The sequence below is a fragment of the Prionailurus bengalensis genome, chromosome A1, assembly GCF_016509475.1.
Source record: "Prionailurus bengalensis isolate Pbe53 chromosome A1, Fcat_Pben_1.1_paternal_pri, whole genome shotgun sequence".
In the NCBI taxonomy this organism is placed as follows: Eukaryota; Metazoa; Chordata; class Mammalia; order Carnivora; family Felidae; genus Prionailurus; species Prionailurus bengalensis.
This window is the reverse complement of record NC_057343.1, coordinates 19,118,444-19,135,997: the sequence shown is the minus strand read 5'-3', so window position 1 is coordinate 19,135,997 and position 17,554 is coordinate 19,118,444. Positions and strand designations below refer to the sequence as shown.

The following is a 17,554-nucleotide window of genomic DNA, read 5'->3' as shown; positions in this document are numbered from 1 at the left end:
TCCTTACCTGAAATTCCTGGGTTTTTCCTGTAATCCAGAGTATTGGTTTGCAAAATTTGAGAGACTCCCATCATGATTCTCCTAAAAAGGAGCAAGTAGAACAGAAAACAAGGTCATATAGGTAGCACCATGGAGGTGGAATCTTACAGTATAGTTGAAATGAAGAAAGCTGAAGCAAAGTTAGAACTGCTTAGCTATCAGGAAACTAAAATGTGTATAAAAGTGACTGATGGCTTTCCCTCCTTTCTTCCTCTCGCTACTGTGGTAATGAGGAAAAGGAAGGAGATGTGTATTGGGATATAGATGTTGGATGACTCGCTCATTAGTCCAGCACCTTCTTTCTGCACTCCAGTAACCCAGGACTTTAATTCAGGTCCCAACAAAACTTCATATCACATGACAGGCCTTTGGAATTGTTTTGAAATAAGTGGATCCAGTATGGTCCTCTGGCAACTTCAGTATCACCTAAGAACTTGCCAGAAATGCAAAAGGAAAAAACATCTCCAGCCCCATTCCAGGCCTACTGAATTATGTGCACACTCAAGCTAGAGAAGCACATATTCAAATCATCAGTGCTCTGCCATGTTTTTTTCTGATGGTAGGAGAGACATGAGCTAGTACACTTGGGAAGTATCTCAGTCTGCTGCCTGCCCGATGTATGTTAGCAGCTGTAGTGAGCCTCTGTTACGGATGGGAATAACAAAGGTGAACAAGAACGCTCTGTTTCTTTTGATGGGAAAATGACTGACAAAGGCTTGTCTTAAGCCACAAAAGTTCAGTACACAAATTCTAAGTCTATCTTATAACTATTTCTCTCTCTACCAGAGTTTCTCAACCTCAGCACTATTGAGAGTATGGACCAGATAGTTCTTTGTTATAGGGGCTGTCCTGTGCATTGATTGGTGTTTAGCAACATTCCTGGCTTCTGCCCACTAGATACAAGTAGCATACCTTCACACACAGTATGATAATGAAAAATATCCCCAGCCATTGCCAAGTATTCCCTAGGTGGGTGGGTAGGAGACTTGGTGGGGGGTTGTGTATGTGCACAATCACCCTGGTTAAGAACAAGTCCTCTGGACTTGGTCCATATGGACAAAATCCTGTTTCTAAAGCAAAAATTGATCTTTTTACTGTTAGATTGGCAATTTTATTTCAATCTCTGCGACTTATTATTCTGATAAGAGTTTTCCATCTGGCTCATCAAAAGAAACATCTTGAAATGCTGACCAGAAGGCTGGTAAGTGGCCAAAACATACTTATGATTCAGAACATGTTTGTTTCAGGAAATACTGGCGAGGGTTGTACTTATCTGTGTAACATTCTCTATTTTACCTTGATTTTTGTTTTGCAAGTTAATGATTGTTTTAAACTCTTAGGTTTCAGAAAACAAACGGCGATACAAGAAGGATGGATTTGACTTAGACCTCACTTATGTTACTGGTTCGTGAAGTTCAACTGTCTACTTATATTAACTTCGACTCTTTCTTGTGTGTAATTATGTTCATTTTGTTCTTGTTTCGTCTGAGCCATGTTCTTTCAAAGTTTATTTATTCATTTTGAGAGAGCGTGTTCATGTGTGAGTGGGGGAGGGACGGAGAGAGAGGGAGGGAGAGAATCCCAAGCAGACACCATGCTGTCTGCACAGAGCCTGATGTGGGGCTCAATCTCACCGTGAGATCATTACCTAAGCCAAAATCAAGAGTCAGGCGCTTAACTGACTGCGCCACCCAGGTGTCCTCCCGACCTTTTTAAAGTTTATTTATTTATTTTGAGGAGCCATGTCATTTCAAAGCATTCTTTACCCATGAAGATATGAGCCACTGTGGTAGTGCAACATATTTGTAGTTTACTCCTCCTGACAATGGAAAATCTGCTTTGATCTCTCAAATCCAGGCTGCTTGGTTACAGGAAATTGAACGGATTTCCAGCTGGCTCCCTTTGTTTGGTTTGGAATTTGAGTCCTAGTTGTTTTCCTGTGTTGCAAGGATTTCAGAGAGTCCTCTTCTCTTCCTCAAACCCTAGAGAATAAGGGGTCTCAAGGTTTCTGAGTCAGAAGCACTGGAAAGCACCAATGCCACCATTCCTGGAGCCCAGATCTCTCATTTTTCTTTGGTGTTTAAATAAGAAATAAATTCCCACTTATAGGGCAACACAAATTTGTCACATATGGCTGGAACCAGTTGAGTCCTAGGAACACAATGTGAGTTTAATGGTCATTATATTGGATAATTTAATACGTTGTCTTGGTTATCTGAAAGGTAGTTCTGTCATTCTCAATCCTGAAAGTTCTTTTCTATGAAAAAGAAGTCTGATTACATATATAATAAGCTCTCATACATTGTTTCACATCTATAATGACATTCATAATAATGACTCTTTTGACTTCCAGAGCGTATTATTGCCATGTCATTCCCATCTTCTGGACAGCAGTCTTTCTATAGGAATCCCATTAAGGTGAGGATATTTACACAACAAATGTTCATATTTCTCACTAAACATAGACTACAGAGTCGTAAGTGTACCACTGGCTCAGAGATGGCAGTGTTGTAAAAATTTGCTCTCCCAGGTAAAAAATTATAAAGGATCGATAGCAATTAGCTTTTTCTATGTAATGAAGCGTGCAAAACCTTAATGGCTTCTGGCATTAACCATTTACTTAGTTCATAATAACGGGGTTTCCGAATTTGAATTTGGGTTGGGCTTAACTGAGTGGGTCTGCTGATCAGGGCCAGGTGTAACTAATCACAGCTGGGCTAATGTATCCATCTGTGGGCAGCTACTTGGAATCAGAGGATTGGCTGGTCTAAAATGGCCTGGTTGGATGGCTCCACGTGATGTCTCACTCTCCAGCAGACTAGTTGGAGGCTTGTTCACATGGTGGCAGTGGCAAAGATCCCACAAGTAGCAAGCAGAAGAATGCAGAGCCCCTAACGGCCCAGGTTCAAAACTAGTATTATATGGCTTCTACCTCACTCTATGGTACGAAGCAAATTACAACTCAGTCCAGATTCAAGGCGTAGAATAGACCGCATCTCTTGCTGGCAGGAATTGCAACAAATTGCGGCCATTTTTCGTAGTCTATCATGGGGAGGATGGGAATTCTTTAGATAAAATGTGTGTTCTTAGGTTGAGATCCTAAATTATAGTGGAGGCATACTGCTTTAGAGTCTGTGTATTAAATAATTTCAAACATAAAATGATATGTAATATGAAACTCCAGTTAAAAGCCATTGTTTAAGGAGTTTGCATATGTGTGTGGCTGTGTATTCATTAGCGTAATTTATATTTTTGTTATATATTAATACGGTGTAATTACGTACGTATATGTATACGTCTACATGTAAGTCTGCATATATACATGCATGTATAATTATACTTTTGTCAAGGCATAACAAATACCGTCAATTGCACTTACCTTAAGTGGATTTTGATGAGATTATATATAGGTCTATATGCATGTAACCAACACCCCTAACAATATATAGAACATTTCTTGCTCTTTTTCAGTCAATATGCCAACACACTAGAGGTAATTGCTATTCTAACTTCTGTTACCACAGATTAGTTTTACTTATTGCTGAATTTCACATAAGTGGAATCATAAAATACTTCTTTTTTGACTGGCTTTTTATGCCCCAAATCTGAGATACATTCGATATTTTTGTACAGTTCTTACAACATTTATATATTATACTTATTCACTATAACACTAAAATTTACTGCTTTCTAGAATCCTGTATCAAAAGCTTAAGCATTCAGTTTACATACAGAAATCATACAATCATACACCACGTCACAAAGACAGCAATGGTGTTATATTCTATAACATCTACATAACAGAAAATATAAAACTCAAAAAAGATACAGCTAAAGAAACCATAAATTTGGCAACCAGTAATTTTGACAGGGAAGTCGTACAGCTTGCATGACTTCAAACATGTGAATTGAAAATACTGCATTTAGGGGGAGAAGTTAAGATGGCAGAGGACCCTAGGGGGACCCTACGCTTGCCTTGACCCTTGAGCACAGCCAGATAAATATCTAATCATTTTGATCACCCAAGAAATTGATCTGAGGACTTAGAGAGCAAAACTGCACAATTAGAGATGGAAAAATAGCCACATAGTGGAAGGTAGGAGCCTGTGGAGAGTTGATTTGGGGGAGAAGAGAACTACAGGGGCCATGAAGGTGAAGGACCCCTGATCATGGAGAGAAGAGTGAATGAGAAACAGAGTGAGAGAAAGAATGAAAGTGCACACAGAGGAATGCTCAAGAAAAACTCTTCCCCAAAACCATTGACTGGAAAAGGAAGAGGGACTGACTACTGCGAGTTTTTATAAGCAATGGAGTGCAAAGTCTGAAGTTTTGGAGTCCGTGCCAGCACCAGGGTCATGCCTGGTGGGCTTGGAGTTGCTCTGGTGAGGAAGGAGGGCAGAGACCTGTGAGTGGATAGTGCGGTCCAAGGATCCCCTGCATCACACAGGGATAAACAGTTGCCCTGCTTAGAGTGCATTTGGGAGAGGTGGCATGGCCTTTCCAGGGGAAAAAAGAGCTGGCACCACCAAAGTGCTGCCCTATTCCCTAGTGTAGGAACAAAGAATACCAGCTGAGGGCAGCAAACCTTGGTGTTGGCTTTCCGTTGCACTTTACTGTAAACTCCAAACTGCTGCATGGTCACACAACTGATTTCTGGACAAACCAGCACTGGCCACAACTCAGCGAGACCCTCCCTCAGAGAATCAGTATGGGTCTACCCCACATGACATCTAAAATTTGGAGTTTTGGAGCCCAGCTACATGCCTGAGATAAAACACAGACTTCTGCTACCTGGCAGACAGAAAACTTGGGTGCAAGGGATCTGGCAGAAGTCAGGGACACAAAAGAGTGATTGTTTGGCTCTTCTGTGTGAGCTCCCTGAAGAGTAGCAGGCATGAACTCCATGCTCCAGGGAGGAGAGAGTGGGGTCATGTAATTTTTCCCCTCCCCCCATCAGCACTGACCAAATAAGTGAGCAAAACAGTGCCTCCCAATGGAGGCTGAAGCTGTTTACACCAAACCCAGCCACCCTGCACCCTGTAGGTGCATCTCCACTAGGGCACGTCAGCCTGAGAATGGGTGCAGCAGACCCCACCCCCAGAAGACCCGCATAAACCCCTTGCATGCACCAAGTCTAGTGATCACAGAGTGCTGCTGCAAACTTCAACTCTAGGGGAAATAGAATCTAGCTTTTTTCTTTTTTTTGAGATCTAGCTTCTTTTAGCAAGCAGACCAAAGCACAACTAGTATCTAGCTTCCGTGTTTTTGTTTTTTTGGGTTTTTTTGGGGGACACTTATTAATATAGCCATTACTCTCAGGAGCAGGAATACAACAGGCTTTCCTAACAGTCTCTCTCTCTCTCTCTCTCTCTCTCTCTCTCTCTCTCTCTCTCTCTCTCTCTCTCTCTTTCACACACACACACACACACACACACACACACACACACAGTGAGCCAGACAAATGACAAGACAGAAAATTTACCCCAAAGGAAAGAACAGGAAGAAGTCACAACCAGGGTTTTAATCATTACAGATACAAGATGTCTGAACCAAAATTTAAAAGAATAATTATAAGGGTACTAGCTAGGCTTGAGAAAAGCACAGAAGACACTAGAGAATCCCTTACTGCAGAGATAAAAGAACTAAAAAATGAGGTTGGAATAAAACAATGCTATAACTGAGATGCAAAACTGAATGGTGCAATGACATTGACGATGGGTGAAGCAGAGAAATGAATCACTGATATAGAAGATAAAATTATGGAAAATAATGAAGCTGAAAAAAAGAGTGAAAGAAAGGTATTGGATCATGAATGTAGACTTAGGGAACTCAGCAACTCCTTAAAGTGTAATAACATTTGTATCATAGGAGTCCCAGAAGAAGAGAAAGAAAAAGGAGTAGAAGGTTTATTTGAATAATTTATAGCTGAAAACTTCCCTTATCTAGGGAAGGAAACAAACATTGAAATCCAAGAAGCACAGAGAACTCCCATTAAATTCAACAAAAGCCAGCCATCACCAAGATATATCATAGTAAAATTCACAAAATACACAGAAAGGGAAAGAATCCTGAAAGCAGCGAGGGGAAAAAAGTCCTTAACCTATAAGGGAAAACGGATAAAGTTCGCAGCAGATATGTTCATAGAAACTTGACAGGCCAGAATGGAGTGGCGTGATATATTCAGTATACTTAATGGGAAAACTCTGCAGCCAAGAATACTTCATCCAGCAAGGCTGTCATTTAGAATAGAAGGAAAGATAGAGTTTCCCAGACAAAAACTAAAGGAGTTTGTAAGCACTAAACCAACCCTGCAAGAAATATTCAAGGGACTCTTTAGAGAAAAAAAAAAGACCAAAACAACAAAGACCAGAAACAACCAGAGAATGTCACCAGAAACACCAACCCTGTAGGCAACACAGTGGCCCTAAATTCATATCTTTCAATAGTCACTCTAAATGTAAATGGACTAAATTCTCCAATCAAAAGACATAGAGTATCAGAATGACTAAAAAAACAAGACCCATCTATATGCTGCCTACAAGAGACTCATTTTAGACCTAAAAACATTTGGAGATTGAAAGGGAATGGAGAACCATGTGTCATGCTAATAGACATCAAAAGAAAGCTGGAGTAGTTATATCAAATTAGATTTTAAACCAAAGACTGTAACTAGAGATAAAGAAGGGTATTATATCACAATTAAGGGGTCTATCAAAAAGATCTAACAATTGTAAATATTGGTGCCCCCAACTTGAAACACCCAAATATATAAATCAATTAATAACATAAACCGTTTGATAATAATACAAGTAGGGAACATTAATACCCCATTAATACAGCAAGGACAGCTCATCTAAGCAGAAAATCAATAAGGAAACCATGGCTTTGAGTGACACAATGACCAGATGGATTTAACAGATCTAATTGGAATATTTCATCTTAAAGCAGTGGAATACACATTCTTTTTGAGTGAACGTGGAACATTCTCCAGAATAGATCACATACTGGGTCACAAATCAGCCCTTTTTGTACAAAAAGATTGAGATCATACCATGCATATTTCCAGAGTACAATGCTGTATGACACTTGAAGTCAACCACAAGAAAAAATTTGGGAAGATCACAAATACTTGGAAGTTAAAGAATGACCTACTAAAGAATTAATGTGTTAACCAGGAAATTAAAGAAGAAAAAAAAATACATGCAAGAAAATGAAAATGAAAACACAGCAATCCAAAACCTTTGGGATGCAGCAAAGGTGGTCCTAAGAGGGAAGTCTATTACCATACAGGTCTACCTCAAGAAGCAAGAATACTCTGAAATACACAATCTAACCTTACACCTAAGCAGCTAGGAAAGGAACAGCAAATAAAGCCCAAAGCCATCAGGGGAAATAATAAGATTAGAACAGAAATAAATAATAGAGAAACAAAGCAGAAACAGATCAACAAAACTAAGAGCAGTTTCTCTGAAAGAATTGACAAAATTGATAATCCCAAGCCAGACTTATCAAAAAGAAAAGAGAAAGGACCCAAATAAATAAAATCACAAATGAAAAAGAGATCACAACCAACGCCACAAAAAAATACAATTATAAGAAAATATTATGAAAAATTACATGCCAACAAACTGTGTAATGTGGAAAAAATGGACAAATGTCTAGAAACATACAATTACCAAAACTAAAACATGAAGAAATAGAAAATTTGAACAGACCCAAAACCAGCAAAGAAATTGAATCAGGATTCAAAACTCCTAATAAACAGAAGTCCAGGGCTGGATGGCTTCCCAGGGGAATTCTACCAGAGTAAGAAGAGTTAATACCCATTCTTCTCAAACTGTTCCAAAAAACAGAAGTGGAAGGAAAACTTCCAAACTCTCTCCTACGAGGCCAGCATTACCTTGATTGCAAAACCAGACAAAGACCCCACTAAAAAGGAGAATTACAGGGCAATAATCCCTGATGAACATGAATGCAAACATTCTCAACAAGATGCTAGCAAGTTGAATCAAACAGTACATTAAAAGAATTATTCACCATGATCGAGTGGGATATATTCCTAGGCTGCAGAGTAGTTCAATATTTGCAAATCAATCAACATGATATACCACATTAATAAAAGAAATGATAAGTACCATATGATCCTTTCAATAGATGCAGAAAAAACATTTGACAAATACAATATCCATTCTTGATAAAAAAAAAACAACACCACAACAAAATAGGTATAGATGGACCATACCTCATCATAAAGGCCATATACAAAAGACCCACAGCTAATATCCTCAGTGGGGAAAAACTGTGAGAGCTTTTCCTCTAAGGTCAGGAACAAGACAGGGATTTCCACCCTCACCACTATTATTCAACGTAGTATTGGAAGTCTTAGCCTCAGCAATCAGACACCAAAAAGAAATAAAAGGCATTCAAGTTGGCAAGAAAGAAGACAGACTTTCACTCTTCGCAGATGACATGATACTCTACATGGAAAATCTGAAAGACTCCGCCAAAAAATTGCTAGAACTAATACATGAATTCAGCAAAGTCACAGGATATAAAATCAATGTACAGAAATCTGTTGCATTTCTATACACCAATAATGAAGCAACAGAAGAAGAAATCAAGGAATCAATCCCATTTACAATTGCACCAAAAACAATAAGACACTTACAAATAAACCTAACCAAAGAGGTAAAAGAGCTGTACTCTTAGAACTATAGAACTCTTATGAAAGAAATTGAAAGAGGACACAAAGAAATGGAAAAACATTTCATGCTCATGGATTAGAAGAACAAACATTGTGAAAATGTTTATACTACCCCAAACAATCTACACATTTAATGCAATACCTATCAAAATACTACCAGTATTTTTCGTCGATCTAGAACAAACAATCCTAAAAATTGTATGGCTCCACAAAAGACCCCAGATAACCAAAACAGACCTGAAGAAGAAAAGCAAAGCTGGAGGTATCATGATTCTGGATTTTAAGCTATATTGCAAAGCTGTGGTCATCAAAACAGTATACTGGCACAAAATAGATCAATGGAACAGGACAGAATACCCAGAAATGGGCCCACAACTATATGATCAATCTTCAACAAAGTATGAAAGAATATCTAATGGGAAGAAAATCTCTTCAATAAATGGTGTTGAGAAAACTGGACAGCAACATAAAGAAGAATTAAAATGGACCACTTTTTTACACCATACACAAATATAAATTCAAAATGGATGAAAGACCTAAATGTAAGACAGGAAACCATCAAAATCCAAGAGGAGGTAACAGGCAGCAACCTCTTTGACCTCAGCTGCACCATCTTCTTACTAGACATGTCTCTGGAGGCAAGGAAAACAAAAGCAAAAACAAACTAAGACTTCATCAAGATAAAGTCTTCTGCACAATGAACAAAACAATCAACAAAACTAAAAGGCAGCCTATGGGAATGGGAGAAGACATTTGGAGATGACACATCTGATAAAGGGCTAGTATCCAAAATCTATAAAGAACTTACCAAACTCAACACCCAAAAAACAAATAATCCAGTGATGAAATGGGAAGAAGACATGAATAGACATTTTCTCAAAGAAGACATCCAGATGGCTTACAGACACGTGAAAAAATGCTCAACATCACTCATCAGAGAAATACAAATCCAAACCATAATGAGATAATACCTCACACCTGTCAGAATGGCTAAAAGTAACCAATACAGATGTTGGCAAGGATGCAGAGAAAGGGGAACCCTTTTGCATTGTTGGTGGGAATGCAAACTGGGACAACCACTCTGAAAAACAGTATGGAGATGCCTCAAAGAATGAAAAGTAAACATTCTATGATCCAGGAATCACACTACTGGGTATTTACTCAAAGAATACAAAAATACTAATTTGAAATCATATGTGCACCCGTATGTTTATTGCAGCATTATTTACAATAGCCAAACTATGGAAGCAACTCATGACCATCAATAGATGAATGGATAGATATGGATATATATGGGTATGTAATGGAATGTTATACAGCCATAAAAAAGAATGAAATCTCACCATTTGCAACAACATGGATAGAGCTAGTACAGAGAATACAGGTTGTTACCAGAGGGGAGGCAAGTGGGGAGATGGGTAAAATAGGTAAGGAAGATTAAGAGTACTCTTATCTTGATGAACACTGAGAATTATGGAACTGTTGAATTACTATTTATACACCTGCAACCAATATAACACTTTGTTAATTACAATGGAATTAAAAGTTAAAAATAGAAATAAAAGATCGCAAAATGTTAATTCATGGATTCATTTTAATAATTTGTATATTCCTTGAACTTTTTATGTATATAATCATGTCAAATTACTTTCTTAACTTAGTGTACTTTTTCTTTTTTTCTTTATTGAATTGTCTAGGACCTCCACTTGTAATGTTGACTTGTACTAAAAGCAGATACCATTCCTTGTTCCCAAACTTAAATGGAAAGAATTAGAAATTCCGCTATTAAAATGATGTTTTACAGAAGTTTTTGTACATGTTCTTTACCAGATTAAGAAAGTTTTATTTATTTCTAGTCTGCTCAGAGTTGAATCATGAATTGGTGAACGTGTCAGATACTTTTTCTATGTGTATGGAGATAATGAAAGGTTTTTCTCTGTTATTCGGTTATTTTCAAATGTAAAGCCAACCTTTTTTATTCCTAGAATAAGCTCCCCTTTGGTCTTAATATATTATTTACTTATCACTACTTTCTATTGGCTAATATTTTATGTACAACTTTTTGTATATGTTAATGAGAGATATTGACCTTCAATTTTCCATTATTTTTGTTTTGTTTTGAGAGAGAGAGCAAGCAAGCAAGTGGGGTCAGCTGGGAACAGAGGGAGAGGGAGAGAGAGAATCTTAAGCAGGCTCCATATCCTGGGCAGAGCGCATTGCGGGTCTCAATATCACAACCATGAGATCATGACTGAGCTGAAAATAAGAGTTGGGTGCTCAACTGACTGACCTACCCAGGCACCTCTTTCTTTTTTTACTGATGTGTAGTTGACATACAATGTCACATTCGTTTCAGGTATACAGCATAGTGATTTGAAAAGTCTGTATGTTATGCTGTGCTCACCACAAAGGTAGTTACCATCTGTCACCATAAAACACTATTATACCATTGACTATATTCCCTATGCTGTGCCTTTTATCCATATGTCTTACTCATTCCATAACTGGAGGCCTGTATCTCCTACTTGCCTTCATGTATTTTGTCCATCCCCGCACTCCTCTCTCCTCTGGGAAACATCAATTTGTTCTCTGTATTTATGGGTCTGGCTCTGCTTTTTGTTTGTTTGTTTTGTTTTTAGATTCAAAACAAAAGTAAAATCATATGGTGTTTGTTTTTCTCAGTCTGACTTTCACTAAGCAAAATACCCTCTAGGTTCATCCGTGTTGTTGCAAATGGCAAGATCTCATTCTTTTTTATGGCTCAGTAGTAGTGTGTGTGTGTGTGTGTGTGTGTGTGTGTGTGTGTGTGCAACCTCTTGTTTATTCATTCATCTGTTGATGGACACTTGGGTTTCTTCCACATCTTATCTATTATGAATAATGCTGAAATAAACATAGAGGTACAGATAATCTTTTTGAATTAGTGTTTTTGTTTTCTTTAGGTAACCCAATAGTGAAATTACTGGATCATATAGTAATTTTGTTTTTAATTTTTTGAGGAACCTCCATACTTTTTTCCACAGTGGCTGTACCAATTTGCATTCCTATCACCAGTGCACAAGGGTTCCTTTTTCTCTACATCCTCATCAATACTTGTTATTTCTTGTCATTTTGATTTTAACTATTCTGACAGGTGTAAATATCTCATTGTGGTTTTGATTTCCCTGATAAGTGATGTTCAGCATCTTTCATGTGTCTGTTGGCCATCTGAATGGTCATCTAGTGGTCTTTGAAAAATGTCTATTCATGTTTTCTTCCCATTTTCAATTGAATCATTTATTTTTCGGTGTTGAGTTGTGTAAGTTCTTAATGTATTTTTGATATTAACCCCTTATCAGATATTTCATTTGCAAATGTCTTCTTCTATTCAGTAGCTTGCTTTTTTGTTTTGTTGATGATTTCCTTCACCATGCAAACACTTCTTATTTGGGAGTAATCCCAATGGTTTATATTTGCTTGTGTTTCCCTTGCCTGAGGACACATATCTAGAAAGATATTGTTATAGTTGATGTCAAAGAGCATATTGCCTATGTTTTCTACAAGGGGTTTTATGGTTTCAGGCCTCACATTTAGGTCTTTAATCCAGTGTGTTGATTTTTGTGTATGGTGTAAGAAAGTGGTCATTGCATTCTTTTGCTTGTAGCTGTCCAATTTTGTCAGTACCACCTATTGAAGAGACTGTCTTTTCCTCAGTGTATATTCTTGCCTCCTTTTTCCTTGATTCATTATCCCTATAAGTGTGGATTTATTTCTGGGCTCTCTATTCTGTTCTGTTTGTCTATGTGTCTATTTTTGTGCTAGTACAATACTATTTTGATTACAACAGCTTTGTAGTGTATCTTGAAATACAGGATTGTGATACCTCCAGATTTGTTCTTTTTTCTCAAGATTGCTTTGGCTTTTTGAGATCTTCATGGTTCCATACAGATTTTAGGATTATTTGTTCTAGTTCTGTGAATGATGCTGTTGGTGTTTTGATAGGTATTACATTAAATCTTAGACTGCTTTGGGGAGTATGGATATTTTAACAAGATTAATTATTCCAATCTATGAGTCTGGAATATCTCTTCATTTACTCCTTTTTTCTTCAATTTCTTTCATCAGTGTTTTTTTAAATGTTTATTTATTTTTGATAGAGATTGAGAGCTCTAGCAGGGGAGGGACAGAGAGAGAGGGAGACAGAGGATCTGAAACAGGTTCTGTGCTGACGGCAGACAACCCAACATGGGGCTTGGACCCACAAACCGTGAGATCATGACCTGAGCCGAAGTCAGATGCTTAACTGACTGAGCCACCCAGGTGCCCTCATCAGCGTTTTATAGTTTTCAGAAAACAGATCCTTCACCTCCTTTGTTAAGTATATTTTTAGGTATTCTTTTTGGTGCAATTATAAATAGAATTGTTTTCTTTTTATGCTATTTCATTATTAGTGTACAAAAACATAATGGCTTTCTATGTATTAATTTTGCATCTTGCAACTTCACTGAATTCATACATACTAATAGCTTTTTGGTAGGGTATTTAGGATTTTCTATGTGTAGTATCATATCATCTGCAAATAGTGACAGTAACTTCTTCCTTACCAATTTGGATGCTTTTTTTTTCCTTTGTCTTATTGCTGTGGCTAGAGCTTTCAGTAACTAGTATGTTGAATAAAAGTGGTAAGAGTAGACATCCCTATCTTGTTTCTGATCTTAGAAGAAAAATTCTCAGTTTTTCACCACTATGTATGTTTGTCATATATGACCTTTATTATGTTGAGTTATGTGCTCTCCAACCCCATTTTTTTTTTAGTTTTATCATGAATGAAAGTTGAATTTTGTCACATGATTTTTCTGTACCTACCAAGATGATCATATAATTTTTATACTTCATTTTGTTGACTTGGTATATCACAGTGATTGATCTGCAAATATTGAGCCATGCTTGCAACTCCAGAATATATCCCACTTGATCATGGTAGATGATCCTTTTACCGTATTATTGAACGTGGTTTGATAATATTTTGTTGAGAATTTTTGCTTCTATGTTCTATGTGATACTGTTCTGTAGTTTTCTTTCCTTCCTTCCTTTCTTTCTTGTAATGTGTCTGGTTTTGGTATCAGGGTAATGCCGGCCTCATAGAATGTAGTTCAAAGCTCTCCTTCCTTTGATATTTTTTGTAATAGATTAAAGAGAATTGGTATTAACTTTTCTTTAAATATTTGGTAAATTCACCTGTGAATCTATCCGGTCCTGGAATTTTGTTTGTTGGTAGTTTTTTGATTAACAGTTCAATTTTGTTGGTAGTAATTTGGTTTTCAAATTCACATTTCTTCCTGATTCAGTTTAGGAAAATTGTACGTTTCTAGGAGTTCATTTATTTTTTCTAGGTTATCCATTTGTTAGCATATAATTTTTTTGTAGTACTTGCTTATAATCCTTTGTATCTCTGTAGAGTTTTTTGTTACCTCTTTTGTTTCTAGTTTCATTTGGTTCCTTTTTTTTCTTGATCAGTCTGACTAAAGATTTATTGATTTTTTTTTTTACATTTTGAAAGAATCAGCTCTTCATTTCATTGACCTTTTCTATTCTTTAAGACTATTTCATTTATTTCTGCTATGATTTTCTCTAAAAAAACAAAAAACAAAAAACAAAAAAGGCGCTAGTAGGGAAGGGGCACAGGGAGAGGAAGAGAGAATCTCAAGATCTCAAGTACACTCCACATCCAGTGTGGAACCAGAGATGGGGCTTGATCTCACAAATGTGAGGTCATGACCTGAGCTGAAATGAAGAGTCAGACACTTAACTGACTGATCTACCCAGGTGCCCCTCTGTTCTGATTTTTATTAAATCCTTCCATCTACTAGTATTGGGCTTTATTTTTCTTTTTCTAGTAGGTAAGTTTAGGTAAGTTTAAACTTACCTAAGTTTTTCTTATTTCTTCAGGCCAGCTGGTATCTCTATAAATATTCCCCATTAGGACTATTTTCTCTAGGTCTCAAAACTTTTATTTTTTTATTAAAAATTTTTTTTAATGTTTGTTTTTTGTTTTTTGTTTTTTTGAGAGAGACAGAGAGAGTACAAGAAAGGGAGGGGCAGAGAGAGAGGGAGACACAGAATCAGAAGCAGGCTCCAAACTCTGAGCTGTCATCACTGAGCCCGATGTGTGGGCTTGTACCCATGAACTGTGAGATCATGACCCGAGCTGAAGTCAGATGCTTAACTGAATGAGCCACCCAGGTGCCCTTCAAAGATTTTAGACCATTGTATTTTCATTTTCATTTGTTTCCATGTATATTTAACTTTGGTCTTTGTTTTTCTTGTCGACTCATTTGTTGTTTAGTGGCATGTTGCTTAGCTTCCACCTATTTGGTTTTCCAATTTTTTTCTTATCATTGATTTCTATTTCATCCCATTGTGATTAGAAAAGATATATGATATGGTTCAATCTTTTTAAATTTATTGAGACTTGTTTTGTAGCCTACTATGTGATCTATCCTGGAGAATGTTCTGTGTGCATATAAAAAGAATGTGTGTTGTATTTGTACGGCATGTTCTGTATTTATCTGTTAAGTCCATCTGACCTAATGTGTTGTTCAAAAATACTGTTTTCTTATTGATTTTCTGCCTATATAATCTACCAGAGTGATTTAAGTGCTGTGTTAAAGTCTCCTATCATTTTATTACTCTTTCTTACTCTATGTGTTAAAAATTGCTTTACATATTTAGGTTCTCCATTATTGGGTACATAGATATTTATAATTGTTATGTCATCTTGTTCAACTGACTCCTTTATCATTATGCAATGCCCTTCTTTGTCTCTTGTTAGTCTTTAAGGTCTACTTTGTGATATAAATGTTGCTACTGTGGATTTTTCTCCCACTTCCTTTTGCATGAAATATCTTTTCCATCCATTCACTTTCAGTTTGAGTGTATCCTTATATCTGAAGTGAGTATCTTGTAGGCAAAATATATATGAGTCTTGTTTTTCATCCATTCTGCCACCCTATGCCTCTTGACTGGAGCATTTAGACAATTTACATTTTAAAAAATTGTTTTTAAGTTTATTTATTTATTTAGAGAGAGAGAGAAAGCACAAGTGAGGCAGGGGCAGAGAGGAGAGACAGAATCCCATGCAGGCTCCATGCCATCAGCGCACAGCCAGATGCCAGGCTTGAACTCACAAACTGTGAGATCATGATCTCAGCGGAGATCAAGAGTTGGACACTTAACTAACTATGCCACCCAGACACCCCTAGACCATTTACAGTTAAAGTAATTATTTTCAGTGTAAACTTATTGGCATTTTTATTGTTTTCTGGTTGTTTTTATAGTTCTTCTCTGTTATTTCATCTTCCTCTCTTTCCTTCAGTTTATGACTTTCTGTAGTGTTATGCTTGGCTCTCTTTTCTTGTGTATCTATTATAGGTTTTAGGTTTGTGTTTACCATGAAGTTTGTATATACCATTCTAAGTATATAACCGTCTATATTAAGTTGATGATTATTTAAGTTCTAACATATTCTAAAGGAATTTTTTTTACTTTCTCCATGTTTTATGTATATGTTGTCATACTTTATATCTTTTTATTTATAATTTTCTTCTAATTATGGCCTTTTTGTTTCCACTTTAAAAAGTCCCTTTATGGGGCACCTGGGTGGCTCAGTCGGTTAAGCGGCCAACTTCGGCTCAGGTCATGATCTCGCGGTCCGTGAGTTCGAGCCCCGCATCGGGCTCTGTGCTGACAGCTCAGAGCCTGGAGCCTGTTTCAGATTCTGTATCTCCCTCTCTCTGACCCTCCCCTGTTCATGCTCTGTCTCTCCCTGTCTCAAAAATAAATTTTAAAAAGAGTTAAAAAAAATTTTTTTTAAAGTCCCTTTAACATTTCTTATAGAGCTGGTTTAGTGGTGATGAACTCCTTTTGCTTTGACTGAGAAATTCTATCTCTCCTTCAGTTCTGAATGAAAGCCTTGCTGGTGGAGTATTCTTAGTTGCAGGTTTTTTCCTTTCAGCACTTTGAATATATCATGCCACTCCCTTCTGGGCTGCAAACTTTCTGCTGAAAAATCAGCTGATAGCCTTACTGGAGTTTTCTTTGTATTTAACTTTTTGCTTCTCTCTTTCTGCCTTTAAAATTCTCTTTATCTATAACATTTGACATTTTAATTATTCTGTGTTATGGTGTGGACCTCCTTGCATTCATCCTGTTTGGAATTCTCTGTGCTTCCTGAATGTGGATGTTACTTTCTTTCCCAGGTTAGGGAAGTTTTCAGCTATTATTTCTTCAAATATGTCTTCTACTTTCTCTCTCTCTTCTTCTGGGACCCCTGTAGAGCAAATGTTTGCTTGCTTGATGTTGACCACGAGATCCCTTAATGTATCCTCATTTTAAAAAATTCTTTTTTCTTTATGCTGTTTGACTTGTGTGCTTTCCATTTCTCTATCTTCTAGATCACTGATCTGTTCAGCTTTAGCTAGCCAACTGTTGATTTTTTAAGATTGTATTCTTAAACTCTGATTGGTTCCTTTTTGTTTTCTCTCTTTTGAAGCTCTCTTCAAGGTCTTCCACTTTTATCCACAGTCCAATGAGCATCTTTATGATCATATCTTTAAACTCTTTATCAGGCATATTTCTTACCTCTGTTTCATTGAATTCTTTTTCAAGGTTTTGTCTTGTTCAGTATTTTGAAGCATATTGTCTCCCCATCTTGCTTGATTTTCTGGATTTGTTACTATGAGTTAGGCAGAACAGCTACTTCTAAACTTGAAGGAATGGTCTTGTGTATGGTCAACCCCTGTGCACACTGTGTGTGTCTAGTGACTTTGAGGG

At 37.1% G+C, this 17,554-nt stretch overlaps 1 protein-coding gene across 1 annotated transcript in view; it reads left to right on the top strand.

The window, feature by feature from the left end:
* The window catches only part of LOC122481814 (phosphatidylinositol 3,4,5-trisphosphate 3-phosphatase TPTE2-like), a 98,344-nt gene that overhangs the window by 10,275 nt on the left and 70,515 nt on the right, over nt 1-17,554 (top strand). Inside the window, exons 4-6 of the mRNA XM_043577936.1 lie at nt 1,141-1,240; nt 1,380-1,443; nt 2,393-2,457. Coding sequence (XP_043433871.1) covers nt 1,141-1,240; nt 1,380-1,443; nt 2,393-2,457 — 229 coding nt within the window. The remainder of the gene's footprint in view (nt 1-1,140; nt 1,241-1,379; nt 1,444-2,392; nt 2,458-17,554) is intronic.